The 15435-nt window shown below is 57.5% G+C and overlaps 1 protein-coding gene across 2 annotated transcripts in view; it reads right to left on the minus strand.

Moving 5' to 3' along the window:
* VAC14 (VAC14 component of PIKFYVE complex) overlaps window positions 1-15435 on the minus strand; it is a 70641-nt gene that overhangs the window by 26822 nt on the left and 28384 nt on the right. For both annotated transcript variants that reach the window (XM_074583387.1, XM_074583388.1), the window contains one exon: window positions 9144-9294. In XM_074583387.1, the coding sequence (XP_074439488.1) occupies window positions 9144-9294 (151 nt within the window). The remainder of the gene's footprint in view (window positions 1-9143; window positions 9295-15435) is intronic.

The raw sequence follows: 15435 nt of genomic DNA on the forward strand, positions 1-15435 counted from the left end.
AAGGAGGAGGCAGCAACTTTCCTTCTCCCTGAAAGGTCCCAGTGCTGCTGTCGCTGGGGTGCCAGCAGCCCCGTGCACGGGCCAAAGCCGTGGGCTGGGAATGGTGGCACAAGACAGACCAGCCAGAAGCCCCCTCAGATCCACGCTCCTGAGGTGGTGCCGCGTCTCCCACATCTTGGACTCGCGAGGACCTGCTGGGTCAGCTGGGTTTCCAAAAACCGGTATCACCTCGGAGATGAGATCCCACCTGCAATCTGCAGGATGATAAACCTCCAGCCCTGTCTTCCATCTTCTTCCATCAGCTCGCTCCCGACCCTCTTGACCCTCCTGCCCAGCCTGGAGGGAGCCGGGCAGTGGGTCGGGGAGCAGGGAGCGAGGAGGGACTGGGACATCAGCTGGACCATGAGCCAGCAACGTGCCCTTGTGGCCAAGAAGGCCAACGGTCTCCTGGGGGGCATCAAGAAGAGTGTGGCCAGCAGGTGGAGGGAGGTCATCCTCCCCCTCTGCTCTGCCCTGGGGAGGCCGCATCTGGAGTGCTGTGTCCAGTTCTGGGCTCCCCGGTTCAAGAAGGACAGGGAACTGCTGGAGAGGGGACAGCAAAGGGCTACCAACACCTCTCTGATGAAGAAAGGCTGAGGGATTTGGGTCTCTTCAGTCTGGAAAAAAGACGACCGAGGGGGGATCTTATCAATGCTTATAAACACTTACAGGGTGGGTGTCAGGAGGATGGGGCCAGGCTCTTCTCAGTGGTGCCCAGCGACAGGACAAGGGGTAACAGGCGCAAACTTGACCATAGGAAGTTCCACCTCAACATGAGGAGGAACTTCTTTCCTGTGAGGGTGGCAGAGCCCTGGCACAGGCTGCCCAGAGAGGTGGTGGAGTCTCCGTCTCTGGAGACATTCCAAACCCACCTGGACGCGTTCCTGTGCCACCTGCTGTGGGTGACTCTGCTCTGCAGGGGGTTGGACGGGATGATCTCCAGAGGTCCCTTCCAACCCCACCATTCTGTGATTCTGTGACACAGAGATGGCAAAAATAAGTCTTAGCCCTGTTGTGTTTTTTTTTTTTTTTTTAGGAGAGGAAAGCATGATGCAACCGCCTGCACGCCCCGGGGAGCTGCTTCATCATCCTGTGCCTCTGGGAGCATGGAGGCTGAACTCAAAAGGGATGGTTGCCCCCTCCCTTGCCCACCCTGTGCCCAGCAGCTACGCCTGCCTGTCCCTAAGGAAAGTTTCCAGCACAGCACGCCGTGCCGGGCCAGCTTTGCCAGTAGTGCCCTCCAGGGATAACTCTGGGGGTGAGAAACCAGCGCGCAGGAGTCTCCCAGGCCGTAAAAAACCTCAGCAAATCTCAGCTGGAATTTAAAAGGACATGACACCTTCTAGGCAGGCAAAACCTTCCTCTTGCCCAACCTCCCCAATCCTCCAAACTTCCCCCTTTGCTCTGCCGTTTACGGCATGTCGAGGAAGCGGCTGGCACCTCGTCTGCCATCGTGTAACCCTTCCCGGCGGCGCCCGGAGCTCGGCAGCCCCGGCTCGACAGAACCGTAGGAGCAGCTTGACAAGTGTTTCTTAGGAAACAGGAGAGACGAGCAAGAGAGAAAGTGTTATGAAAACTGTGGCTTAATTAACCGAAGCTCGCGCCTCTCCCTCTTCCCCCGAAGCGAGACGTTGCAGATCCGTAACCTGCCAGATCGGCTGTTAACGTACCCGGAGCGGGGCTGGTGGCACCTCATGGCTTTTCTTTTTTTTTTTTTCAAGCTGGTACGGAGCGGGGAGCTGGAAGAAGAAAGATTCCTGCTCAGAGGAATGACGAAACTCAGCCCAGATAGCCGCTATAATAGGAACAAACGGGAAATTTGGGCCCAAGGGAATGACAGAGCAGTGAAATGAGAGTGGGTAAAAACCGCCTGTGAAAATGCAGGTGGAAATTGCAGTTCCGTGGCTGAAACGCGGCATCCAGTCAGCCTGGACCCTTCTCCACGGCTACAGCATCCTCCCGGGATGCTGGGCTAACAAATCCTTCCCCGAGGCAAGCTTTGCAGCCTGGGGCAGAGCCGGGGACACGAGTGGGCTTCTTATACCACCCGAGCCAGCACCAGCATCCGTATGTCCCCCCCCGACCTCGCCACCCATGGGTGCCAGCTTGAGCGGAGCCCGGCAAACTCCTGCCAAAACCTCCCCGTACGTCCCCAAGGGCTCAGGGGCCATTCGTGCCGTTCCCATCGCCCGCGTGGTCACGCTATAAATCAACCGAGACAGGCAATTAGGGAACTATATTAAGGCCCTTATAAATATATATTGTATAGCAGCTTGGAACATTCGGGCCGTCTGGCTGCTGGATGGGCTGAGCCGTCTGGAGACCTACAGTGGCCAAAGTGTCCCCAAATTGCTCGGGGTGGGGATGGAGGAGGGAGGGGGTGTCTGGCACACTCCGACACGAACTTGGCTTCTCCTACCTCAGCCGCAAAGTGCCGAACTTCGCCCTGGCATAAAACGCAACTTCCACTAATGTACCGTAATTGGTTTCAAACTGGCCTTAATTAAAACCGGTGTGGACTCGCTTAACTCCATTTCAACCAAATTTAAATAAGATTGGACCAGAATTGATTCCTTTCCGAAGCAAGCTAAAGCTGGGTAAGCTGTTTAAAGAGTATCCACAAGGGTATTTGCGGCGGTTTAGCTAAAATGATTTACCGCAATCCCTAATTGAAGCAATTTCAGCTGGGATAGAGGGAGGCCGGGCTAAGAGCTGGCGGGGCCGAGCATCCTTCCCCACCCGAGCGCCTTCCCTGGGGTATCGCATTTCCAGCCTAGCCTGGAGAAGGATATTCCTCCTCCGGGAACAGCCGGGATAAAGCCGGTGACGACCGGAGCTGGTCTGTGAGCCGGGGTTCGGCTCGAGCATCGGCGCTGCCAGATGGTGCTGGGAGAAACCCCGGGCGGCAACATGGGAATCCGCGCAGCATCTTCCCCCCGCCCCGACCCCATCCATTCCCTTCCCTTTCCTGGGCAGCCTTCCCCAGGATGTTTTGAATTTTAGCTTTTGCAGACACGGGGCAGTGGAGCCTGGCGGAGCAGGATAAAAATAGAGCCGTAAAAAAAAAAAAGGCAAACACTCCATTCCATCCCCCCCCCCCAAAAAAACAAACCCCAAAACCCGGTGCAAGGGTGGAAACAGATGCAGATGCGCGGGCAGCTCAGCTGGGCTCTGCAAAACCCCCTCTCCGGAGCGCAGGATGCTGTTGAGGAAATAAACCCCACCGAAATTAGGGATTGCGCGGCCAGGGGCTGTGCTCAGCGTGCTTTTGCAGGGCTGCCCATCCACACGGACGCTTCTCCCCTTCCTACCTGGCTAAAGAGCCGTGGGGGAGTTTGTACTCCCAAGACTTCAGCATCTCATCCCAAAGGGGTTCCCCAGACGGGCCGGGGTACATATTTTGACGCCAAATGAGGCTTTTGCTGTATTGATCCTCCGGATCCCCCCCCGCCCACCACCCCCCCGCAGGCTCTGTGCTTGTGCCTGCCCTGGAGGAAGGCAGCAGGCAACGATAGTGCCGATGGATTTCCTAGGAAGGATGGGAATCCACTACTGGCTCATTTTTCTTTGTTAAGGTAAATCAATAAGCAAAACTGCAGCAGGGCTATAGCTCAGGCAACGTCCAGGAGGAGAAAATACCCAGCGAAGATGCAAAACCAGGAGGGGTTAAGCTTGGTGGTGAGTTTAGGGCGGGCTGAGGCTACAGCACGGAAAGGAGAAGCAGAGGGAAGACAACCTGCAAGCAGGAACGACCGGGAATGGGCTTCGCCAGGCCGTTTCTGCACCAAGATTCCTTGCAACATCTTGGGGAAACCCAGGCAGCCCAGCAAAGCTGGCCAAACACCCAGGAGGTGTTCGGCCAGGATCGAGCTTATCTGCACACCACTGCCTTCTCCTGCGTCAGCCCCCACAGACCGGTAATCCCAGCTTTTATTTGGGAATCCCCAATCTTTCCAGCTGGCCATGTGCTTTAACAGTCTCAGGAGGGATGTAAATCCGAAGGCACACCAGGTGAGTTACGGCTACTGGCTGGATGGTCTCTCCTGAGGTTTTCCACGGCATCCCAGCGCTGCCGTTGCAGAGCATCCAGGAAAACATCCAGATCACCCTTTTCTTCTAACTCCCCGCCTCTCCAAGAGGCAGAAGAGTGTTTTTAAAGTCAACCCTCACACATAGCTCCATGCCAGTAGGGAAGGAGATGGCAGAGCCACCAGGAACCAGAGCGTTGAGCTCGGAGCGCTCAGGAGCACCAGGTCTCTCCTCTCTCGCTTGCCTGGCTCCTCTGCTCCCTGCTGGCACGCTCCTGATCCTCCGAAAGCTCTTGGAAACTGGCTCCTTCGAGAGCAAGCAGTCCATTGTGCCATGCCGGCTGTCTCCTTGCCTTTTGTGGAGAAGATGAGCAGGGAGATGTTTGCACCTTCATCTTCCCCTACCATTGGAAATGCCAGTTTAGCAAATCTGAGCCATCTGACAACGGGCCAGCTTTTCTCTCCTACCTTTCAGGGACCGCCCCCCCCCGCAGCCTACAGACTCTTGCCTGGTGCTCTCAGAGGCCACCCCGTATGTTTTCCAGACCATCTGGAAGCAGGACCTTGTCCTACACTGCCACCTCTCCAGATCTATGATTCCACAAATGAAGCGATAAACAACATCAAGGGAGTGGTTTGGCTCACTAACAACAAAACCCTTCAAAAAGACGTCGATAGGAAACCTCTATCACAGCAGATCTCACGTTTGGTCCAGGCTCTGGAGCACGTTCTCCAGCAGGGATACAGCAAGTCTGAACTTGACAGATTACGTTTCTCAGGGACTTCTAGCAGCCTCCTCCGGAGTAATCCACCAGCTCCTAGGAATACCCACGGACTGCCGGTTGGGAGCAATGACCTCGGGTGTGTTAGCGCACCCACGTATGGAGTCAGGCTCCCGGTAAACATCCGACGGCGTGACGTGCTCGGAGGGCACACCACTGTCCCCACCATCTCCGCAGGAAGCCAGGCGGGAGAGACCGGACTGAGCCAGAGAGGGAAGTGCCTCCTGTGAAACAAAAGGTTATAACCACTTCTCCTTACAAAGCTGAGGAGAAAGGAAGGAAGAGATGTGTGCAAGAGCTATGCTGTACGAGGTGGCAGATGGTATCGGCATCCTTTCGGAGGGGACCTTCTCCTCCCGTGCAGAGCAGAGCTGCAAACTAGGCTGGAGGGCTTGTACTATGCTATCAGAGAATCGTAGACTAGTTTGGGTCTGAAGGGACCTTAAAGCCCACCCAGAGCTACCCCCTGCCCTGGGCAGGGACACCTCCCACCACACCACGTTGCTCAGAGCCCCGTCCAGCCTGGCCTTGAACCCCTCCAGGGATGGGGCATCTTCCACCTCTCTGGGCAACCTGGGCCAACGTTTCACCACCCTTATTATAAAAAATTTCTTCCTGATACCTACTCTAAACCTCCCCTCTTTCAGTTTAAACCCCTTCCCCCTCATCCCATGGCTCCCCTCCCTGATCCAGAGTCCCTCCCCAGCTCTCCTGGAGCCCCTTTAGGGACTGGAAGGGGCTGGAAGGTTTCCCTGGAGCCTTCTCTTCTCCAGGCTGAACCCCCCCAGCTCTCTCAGCCTGTCCTCCCAGCAGAGGGGCTCCAGCGCTCCCAGCATCTCCAGGGCCTCCTCTGGCCCCGCTCCAACAGCTCCGTGTCCTTCTGCTGTTGGTGCCCCAGCGCTGGAGGCAGCACTGCAGGGGGGTCTCACAGAGCGGAGCAGAGGGGCAGAATCCCCCCTCCTTGCCCCGGTGACAACCCCTCTTTGGTCATCTGCTACTTGTCCTGACTTCTACACGGTCGGCAAAACACTCTCAAAGCAAAGCAGGTGCCAGATTCCCATCGTCCAAACCGGGTGGGTGCCTGCACCACCACCCCAAGGAGCCGGGAGCTCTTGGGCGCAGCCCTGCAGACCTTGTCCCTGAGAACTGGGCAGAGGACAACCAAGGACAGGCTCAGGGAGGTCAGCACCCAGCCACCCTCTCCCTGGGCAGCCGGAGCAGGTCGGGAGGAGAGATTTTGGGTCTCCCAGGCGGCCCTGGGCCGGGCTGACCCCGACTCATTGTGTTTGGAGAAGGCGTCGAGGCCAGCTGACCTTACGTTAACTGCACAACAAAGCGGCTAAATAAAAACTGGAGCTGGGAACGGGCTGCGGAAGTGGGACACGGCTTTCCTGACTAATCAACCGGCATCTGAAGGAAACCGAACTCAATGGCAGGGAAACAACTGCATAAACACATCCCGAGGGAAGAAAGGCAGCCGGAGGAAGACGGGGGAAGACCATGGGGGCACCGGCCCCTTCCGCCTCCCCTCCTGCTCTGGCCGCTCGGCTGGCAAAGCCTGGAGCGGTGGGATGGAGAGCGCGGCACCGAGACCTGCTGCCGGCTCAAGGGTTTTAAGGGTGCCCACCCTCGTTTACCTGCAAAGCCGCCAACTGCATGCTCAGACGGGCCCCAGAGGTAGGAGAGGAGTGGACCCAAGACCCTCGTCTCTCCTCCCACTGCCAACTCCGGTGGCATCTCCGACTAAAGCGGGATGAAGGGAATGGAGAGATTTAACACCGGGGAGAAGCACTGGTACCCTGCAGCCCGCCCCCCTCCAACGCTGCAATAGCATGCTGTAGCCAATAAAGCACTGTGCGAGCCACGGCGTGCTAGCCGGGGTGTGCCTGGGGAAGATTCCCATACATCCCAGTACAAAACCAGTGATCCCAGAAAGGGGTAGACCCTCTCTTCAGTACCAGCGTCTCATGCTTTAAGCCTGGGAAAGGCTGTACTCGCAAACACGTCAGCCTGTGGGGCAGAATTTGGGTTCACTCACTCTCACCAGGACTGCGCAGACGGAGGGGTTGTCACTAGCCACCCTCCTGCTCCAAAAAATGACACCCCCCCCCAACCAACCCTCCGACAAAAAGTGTCTTTTCCAAGAGCCTCCGCTTTTCCAGGCGCAATCCAGGAGGGTGCCGGCCCAGCTGTGGCCCCTGCCTGCCCCGGGAGCCGGAGCCCAGCAGCCGATCCGCTCTCAGCCCTGGGTGGTCAGAGCCAGACGGGACCGTGGCCACGTGAAACGTCCGAGGCCAACAAACCGGCTCCTTTTCCCCTCCCCCCCCAAAATAAACCCATCTGCCTTTGGGTAAAAGCCAACGACCGTGCAAAGCTCAGCCCCAAAGAAATTTCCAAAGAAACCATTTTTCGGCGTGTTACGAGGAAGAGGAAAGTAGTTGATGGAACCAGAGCCCACGAGGACCTGGGCGGGGGCGGGGGGGAGGGGGCAAGTTGCCCCACGCTGGGGCAACAGGAGCTCCGGCTCCAGCACATCTGGCTCAACGTGGGGAGAGCCAGACGCTTTTCAAACGTTATGCTTGAAGAAGCGAAGCCAAGTTGCTCTTCCAGATAGCTCACAGGGGCCGCGGCAGCCGTTCGGATCCACGCCATCCCGCCTGCTATTTTTAGATCATCCACAAGGAAGGAAACCTCAGACAACCATCAGCCCGAGCTCAAACTGCAGCTCCTCGGCCAGCGCCGCAGGAGCCACTCCACCCAGGAGCTTCTGACAGTGGGAGGATGGATGAGACTCGCAGAGGGCTTGGGGAGGTCGCCGGCATTGCAGCCCCCCACCCCTCCATCATCACAGAGCCTGGCTACAGCCAGGGAGAGCCGGAAAAAAACAACAAAAAAACCCCAACCAAAACCACAACAAAACACCCAAACAACACCAAAACTGAGCTGTTTGCTGGTGAGGATGTTTCTAAGCCGAGTGAACCGGGATGTTCAGAGAAAAGAAAGCTTGGGGAGCGGAAAGCAAAGCCCCCCGCACCGGCGGTGATTTTGTGAGGCTCCATGGCTGCGTCCCGCGTGAGCAGAGGCGGCCTTGGCTCCGTGCTCGGGTTGCAACCCAAAGCTGCTGCAAAATGTGCTTTTGGTTGGGACGACCTGGCCCGGGGAGGGACAACGAGGAGGCCTCTAAATAGCAGCAGCGGATGAGAAGGGGCAGCCAAGGAACTGCAAAGGATGAGCCACAGATGAGGGAAGGTGGAAAAAAACTTCCCACTGTACCGGGATGATTAATGAAAGGCTTTTTTTTTTTTTAACCGCCCCCAAGTCCCCAGAAAATAAGATTGTCCTTCTTCATCTCTCTTTTAAGGTCCTACCCGACGCTCAGAGCAACAGAGCAGTTCATAGCCAACACGAGAAGCCTTGAACAGGCAACATCGTAAGCACAGACGGAACCCTCTGCAGATCCGTTTATGTTCCGGGCAGCGGGGCTTGCAGCCAGCATCCCATCCTGAACCGACTTCAGGGCTCTGAGGGCTTTTACAAAGAGAGAAGAGGCTGGCACCCAAGGTCCTGTGAAAAATAGGACAATAATGACGTCCCTCCACACCGGCCCCTGCAGCATCCTGCTGCCAAACAGAGTCCTAAATCCCCAAAACAGGAGCTAGAGAAAAGAGAGTGTCCTCTGGTTGGCGCCATGGTACTCGACCCCCAAGTGATGCCATCTGGGGATGGATATATTAATATTGAGGAGTGCCCTGGAGATGCTGGGAGGGCTGGAGCCCCTCTGCTGGGAGGACAGGCTGAGAGAGCTGGGGGGGTTCAGCCTGGAGAAGAGAAGGCTCCGGGGAGACCTTGTAGCAGCTTTCCAGTATCTGAAAGGGGGCCTACAAGAAAGTTGGGGAGGGACTTTTTACAAGGGAGTGGAGTGATAGGACGAGGGGTGACGGCTTCAAACTGGAAGAGGGGAGATTTAGGTGAGATCTGAGGCAGAAATTGTTTGCTGTGAGGGTGGTGAGCCCCTGGCCCAGGTTGCCCAGAGAAGCTGTGGCTGCCCCATCCCTGGAGGGGTTCAAGGCCAGGCTGGACGGGGCTTGGAGCAACGTGGTGTGGTGGGAGGTGTCCCTGCCCAGGGCAGGGGGTGGCACTGGGTAGGCTTTAAGGTCCCTTCCAACCCAAACCATTCTATGATATGATTTATCACTGCGAGAGAGGCTTCTCCTTCCGCCCGAGCAAATCTGACCGGTGCCACCGTGCACTGAGTGAGCCCAGGGCACAGGAGGCAGGGAGCTGTGGCACTCACCAGAGGAGCTCAGCTGGCCGGCCCTGGCTGGGACGTGAAGTTCCACTGGGCCGGGTCGCACATCAGAGCCATCGGAGGGACCGTGATCCTCCGTCTGTCCCGCCGGGGAAGAAGCGATCTCAGCCAGCACTTCCAGGTCCTTCAGGATAACCTGCGGAGAGAGGGACGGTGCGGGGTGAGCACGCACAGGGGCGAGCTCTCCTTTCCGAACCCACAGCTGGAGAGGGTAAGATGGGATGCAAACAGTAAATCCCGGTGAAAAACGTAGGGAAAAGAGAAGGCTACCTATGAAGTTCAACGTGGAAATTTCAAATGATTGCAGGAGGGATGGGGCAGGAAAGAGAAAAAGGGAGAAACCCCCCCCCCAGTTTCTGCTCTGCGAGTCGCAAGGGAACACGTGCAATTAAACTGAGTTTACGCTACGGGAAGGAGGGCTTGCTTCTCCCTCTTCCCATTTTGGGGAGAGCTGGGCTTTCCCACTCCCCCTCGTACCCACCGACGTGGGACAACCCCAGCAGGAGCGTGGGGACGCTCCTGGGGGCAAACAGCAGCCCCCCCTTGTGCCCTGTTCAGGCCACCACCTCCGCGCAGGCTCAGCTACCATTCGCATTTCATAGCTCTTTCCTTCCAGAAATCACCGAATTAGCCTATATATAGCATTTCTGGAGAAGTTATTACAGGGTGGGTTGGTGCGGTTTTTTTTTCTTTTCTTTTTTTTCTTCTGTCCTCAACCCTTCTAATGTCTCAGGCTATTTTGGGCCCCCCCCCCCCCCCGCCCTTCATTCAAACGTCCTTGGGTCTAGATATTTCAGCAGCTGGCCCCGATGCTCTTGAGCGTAGCGGGGCTGCGCCCGGAGCAGAAACGCTGCCAAAAAGGGCCCATTGCCACCTCTAACCCCTCAGCATCCAGCACACCACATCCCCCCGCCCCCCCCAGCCCTTGCCCCACAAGTGCAGCATCCCCGCCTTCCCACGTGTTCTCACAAGGCCATTTTTTTTGATCGTGTAGAACTTGAAAATACGACCCCTGGAAAATCAAAAAGAGCAGCCCCTGGGTTTCCCTGGGGCTTTTTTTCTTTTTGTAATTAGGCCTGATTTTTAAGCCCCCCCGGCAGCCCCTGAGCATGGTGTCCGGGTCCTGGTGCAGAGCTGGCCAGGGGCACCACCAGGCTCCAGCACGCTTGGGAAGCCCCCATGCCCATGAGCGTGATTAAGTCCCCCAGGGAAGGGCAATAAAAAAGACGACAACAACAACACGTGCTGCTGTCCCCGAAGAATACGGCACCTCCGTGACGCTGTCAAGGATGGGACCTCGTTGCCGGCACGGGAGGTCACTGCCACCGCCAGCCTTCATCCTCTTCCAGGAAAGGGGCTCTGCCGTCCCCGGCAGAGGGAAGACCTTGGTCCTCCCTCTCCACGAAGCTTTCAAACATTAGGGGCTCAGATAAAGCGATGCCATCAGCATTTCGTTTCAAGCAGAGCTCACAACGCCTGGTCTCCTGAAGCCCTACGTAGATTCTCTAGTGGCTAATCATCTGGCTCAGCTGAACTCGCAGCCTTCCAATGGGGGAAGGTGCTAATTTGGGTCTCAAGCTCTCACAGCTGGGGGAACACCACCTGTGGAGGTTTCCAGATCCCATTGTCTTTGGTTAAACTGGCAAAGAGACTCAGGGCTTAGCTGCCGGGGCCGGCAGGCGGGCGAGAGCCGGGACTCCTGTTCAAGCTACTGATTTTGCCGAACCCAGCATCTGTGCCAACACGACCAGGATGATGGATCCTACCACGCCAAGACTGTATCAACACACGGCTGATGTACCACACAAAGCAGCTGCCCGCGAAAGCCTCCCTGCTGCATTTGCTGCTGCCACGATCCCCCCTACAGCCCACCTGGCCAGCCAGACCCTTGGGCTGTCCTCCAGCACAGACCCCACCAGCAGCTCCCGCAGAATCAGAAAACAGGACGGAGACCCTGGGCTGGGCAGAAGTCACCCCTGCTGCCTCCCCGAGCATTTAGAGAAGTGCCTTATACTGTGAGGATGGATCAGTAAGTCAACGCAACGTGCGCTGGCAGCTGGGAAACCCCCAGCAGCGTGGGCAGCAGGGCAAGGAGGGGATTCTGCCCCTCTGCTCCGCTCTGTGAGACCCCCCTGCAGTGCTGCCTCCAGCACTGGGGCACCAACAGCAGAAGGACACGGAGCTGTTGGAGCGGGGCCAGAGGAGGCCCCGGAGATGCTGGGAGGGCTGGAGCCCCTCTGCTGTGAGGACAGGCTGAGAGAGCTGGGGGGGTTCAGCCTGGAGAAGAGAAGGCTCCGGGGAGACCTTCCAGCCCCTTCCAGTCCCTAACGGGGCTCCAGGAAAGCTGGGGAGGGACTCTGGATCAGGGAGGGGAGCCATGGGACAAGGGGGAAGGGGTTTAAACTGGAAGAGAGGAGATTTAGGTGAGATCTGAGGAAGAAATTGTTTGCTGTGAGGGTGGTGAGCCCCTGGCCCAGGTTGCCCAGAGAAGCTGTGGCTGCCCCATCCCTGGAGGTGTTCAAGGCCAGGCTGGACGGGGCTTGGAGCAACGTGGTCTGGTGGGAGGTGTCCCTGCCCAGGGCAGGGGTTGGCGCTGGGTGGGCTTTAAGGTCCCATTCTATGATTCTCTGAACCCCCCCGAGCTGTGTGCCAAGCCTCATCTCTGAGATGCTGCTTGGGCTGGGGATGCTGTGTCCAGGCTGCCCGGGGAGCAGTGACTGGCACCATCGAGGGTATGGCTGGACCTCTTGAGCTCTGGGGATGTTAAGGGGTATCCCCCCCGCAAGCCAGCCATGCTGGTCACTGTCAGGAGGTGGAAAAACCCAGGACGGGTTGGATTTTATAAATGAAACGCATGTAGGAAATAAGAAAGAGGAGGGATGGGTGCACGAACACCTGGAGGACGAGGAGGAGCAGGCAGCCGCAAAGACCTGGGGTTTTCCAGCCGTGGGAAAGAGGCAGGGAGCTCCGGCTCCCGCTGCTTCTTCCCCGCATGCTCCGGAGCAGGTTCCCAGCCAGGGCCGGAGGAAAGCCAGGAGCGCTTGGTATGCGCTGCACATCCCCGCGCTAAGCAAAGCTGGAGCCCGGCGGCTGGCTTTGTGCGAGCGAGGAGGTTGTAAGAAAGCAATATCCTGCCATTGCCATGGCAACAGGCCCGGCTGCGCCAGGAGCAAGCTGGTCCCATCCGTCAGGAGCTGAGCAGCCGTCGGACCCGACAGCGCCGGAGCACAAGGGCCGAGCCGTTCCCAGCTGCCGGGCCAGGGCACGATCCCCTTGGCCAGCCCCGAGGAGTAGCCACCGAGGACGTTTTCCTGGCCCAGAAGGGATTTCGGTGGAGGTTTCCCAGCGCTTGATGAGATGTAGGGCAGTGTGCCCCTGCTCCAGGCGAGCGTAGGGCTGGTTATTGGGGACTGGAAGGAGCCAGGGAAGCAGGATCCTGATGGATGGGGAGACCCGGCCGACGTCGGGAACCATTCCCAGCATGGGAATGAACAGCAGCACAGAGGAGGGCGAGCTTTTTGTGCGGCCGGGGGACGAGGAGCAGGTTACCAGACAGTTATAAATAAGCTGTTATAAATAAGCAGCTATTTCTCCTCCCTGGGAACAGACGAGGTTTCTCCCTGTCTTGCCTCCAGAGCGCGGACTGTGAGGGCACGCAAAACCATCGGGTCTCTCCGGCTTCTCCAGATCTAGGTCAGGTTAATTTGCCGCTTGTTCTGGTTGAACGGAGCCGAGACCGGCTTTGCTGCCGCCGGCGGCGCTGGGGAAAAGCAGCCCCCCGAACGGCGCGTGGTGCACGGACGCACCTCCTGCGTGCCAAGCATCGCCTTGATGCTCCTGGGGAGAACTTTGCCTCCAGCCAAAACACTGAGCTGGCCCTGGCAGGGGGAAGGGGAGGTGATCCCCCTGCCCCCAAATCCACTGCAGGAGCAAGACTTAGCATCCTGCAGCACGTGCTGACTACCAGGATGTCAGGGCAGCAGCTCCTGGTGCACACGGGATGGGAAGGATAGGGACTGAGCTGCTGGAAACACTGTCCTTGCTGGTATTTACGGAAAAGTTTTACCAAAAAAAAAGGAAAATTAAAAGATGAAAATGCCTGCGCGCACCAGGAAGGTGCTCGCGGGCAGCCTCGGATGTCCCAGGGCAGTGAAACTAGAAGGTTAACCTCACCAAGGAGAAGACGGGAATCCAGCTGAAGCAAGATGCCCCCAAGATGGGGAACAGGAAGGTGAAGGACTGCAAAGCATTTCTTCAAAGGGGACCAAGCTCAGGGAGGCCCTGGAAAACCCCAGGGCGCTACCAGGACTGGCAAGGCAGGGAGGCAGAGGGGACACCCGGTAAGCCGAGGATGCTGCTGGGTTCTTCCTCCTGCTCCACCACCCCAGCACAGCCCCCGCTGCCGCAGCGCGCTCCGAGCCTTCCCCAGAGGGCTTCATTTTTTGTTTTGTTTCATTTCCCTCCCCGCCCCCCCCGCTCCAAACCTTTTAGCCGTAGCCAAGGGAAGGGAGGCGAGCACGGGCAGGCAGCCCCAGAGCCAAGAGCGACCAGCAGCGCGGCTGGCCCAGCCCCAGACACACACGGTGTGAAAAGCAAACTTACATGTCCCCGTCTGTGTGTCCCACCCCCCCCCCGGTTTTAAAGACAGAAAAAGAAACGAAAACCCACCATTAATCTTCCCACACCAATTTAACCGGCCCTCTTTTCAGGTCCCCAGCACAGCAGCTTCCATCCTCTCATCTTGCCAAGGCCTTTCCCCCCACCTCCCGCCCCGATCCTTTACAGCCACCGGATTTCAGCCTGTGGCTGGGAGGGGACGGGGACAGAGGGAAGGCAGCGGGGCTGGGGGCTTCCCCTCTCCTCCCCAAGGCAGTTGGGGGGGTCACTTGGTAATACAGCCACCCGGAACGGCGCAGCCCGAGCAGCAGGAGCATGAGCACTGTCACAGCTCAGGGCACCTCTTTCCACATGTTTAATTAGTGTAGTGGGAGCTTAACACGCCACCTGATGCCAGGCGTGAGGGTGGGATGCCAAGGAGGTATTTCTCCATGCAGGGAAGGAGGCAGGACAGGTCCAACCAGGGGGACTGGGCTGGAAGAAACCGAAGCATCCCTGCGGGAGAGGGGCTAGATGCCTGCAACCCCTTCAACTTCAGCACCCAGAGTCCCAGAGCTCATGTCAGGCAAAGGGTTTGCTTTGATTTGCTGCCCTGTCTCCCATCCAGCACCTCTCTCCACATCCCAGGGAGCCAGGCATCCGAAGCCAAGCTCACCAAATCCCCGCATCCTTCATCCTACGGCTTCATCCCACCCTGAGCCAGCTCCCTGGGACAGGGATTGCCTGTCCTCCGCTGCAGAAAGATTTCTTGAGGCTTTACTCTGCTTCGTGATTTCACCCAGGAAGGCTACAGGCACCTCCTGGAAACCGCCTTGACCCCAAACTGCCCGTTTGCCACTAGTTGTTCAGTATTATGTCTAAGCCGTATATTCATTAGGAAGAAGTTCTTTACGCTGAGGGTGGTGAGACACTGGCCCAGGCTGCCCAGAGAGGTGGTGGAGGCCCCATCCCTGGAGACATCCAAGGCCAGGCTGGATGAGGCTCTGAGCAACCTGATCTAGTTGAAGATGTCCCTGCTGACTGCCAGGGGGTTGGACTAGGTGGCCTTTAAAGGTCCCTTCCAACCCAGCGCATTCTGTGATTCTATGCATATGTCTCCAGAAGCCATGCAATTATGGTCCGGAACTGGGACCGAGCCAAGAAGGTCCCGGTAAATCGTGCTCCCCCCAGGAAACTTCCTATTCCTGCCCGATGCAGCGCCCGGGTTATCTTTCAATCCAGTGCCCTCCCAAAGCCTGGAGCCCTTGGAGAAAGCATCGCCCCACCCTGCTTGAAAACTTCTGCTTCCACTTACGGCCAGCTGGGCTGACCACACTTTCTGCCATCCAACTGGAATTACATCCCTCTCTCCGTACCCCTCCATTTCAGCCCGAAGCTCACCCTCAGGGTAACTTCCCTCTTGAAAACGAGTAGCCTCCCTGCTTTGGTACTTTAGATCTTTGAGTCTCTCTCCAAAGAAGCTTTACCACCAAAAAAAATTAAAAATAACAGCCAAGCAGACATACATTAGAGTTCTCCTCTTCGCAACCTTTAGTTTATACCCTCTGCTTTGCATGGGGTCACAGTATTTTGGCCGTGGTGAATTAAAGGCTGGGAGCTGGAGCGCAACGGCTCGAAAACCAACAGAGCAAAGCTCCAAACCAAACTACGCTAAGACAGC

Source organism: Larus michahellis, chromosome 4 (assembly GCF_964199755.1).
Source record: "Larus michahellis chromosome 4, bLarMic1.1, whole genome shotgun sequence".
NCBI lineage: Eukaryota > Metazoa > Chordata > Aves > Charadriiformes > Laridae > Larus > Larus michahellis.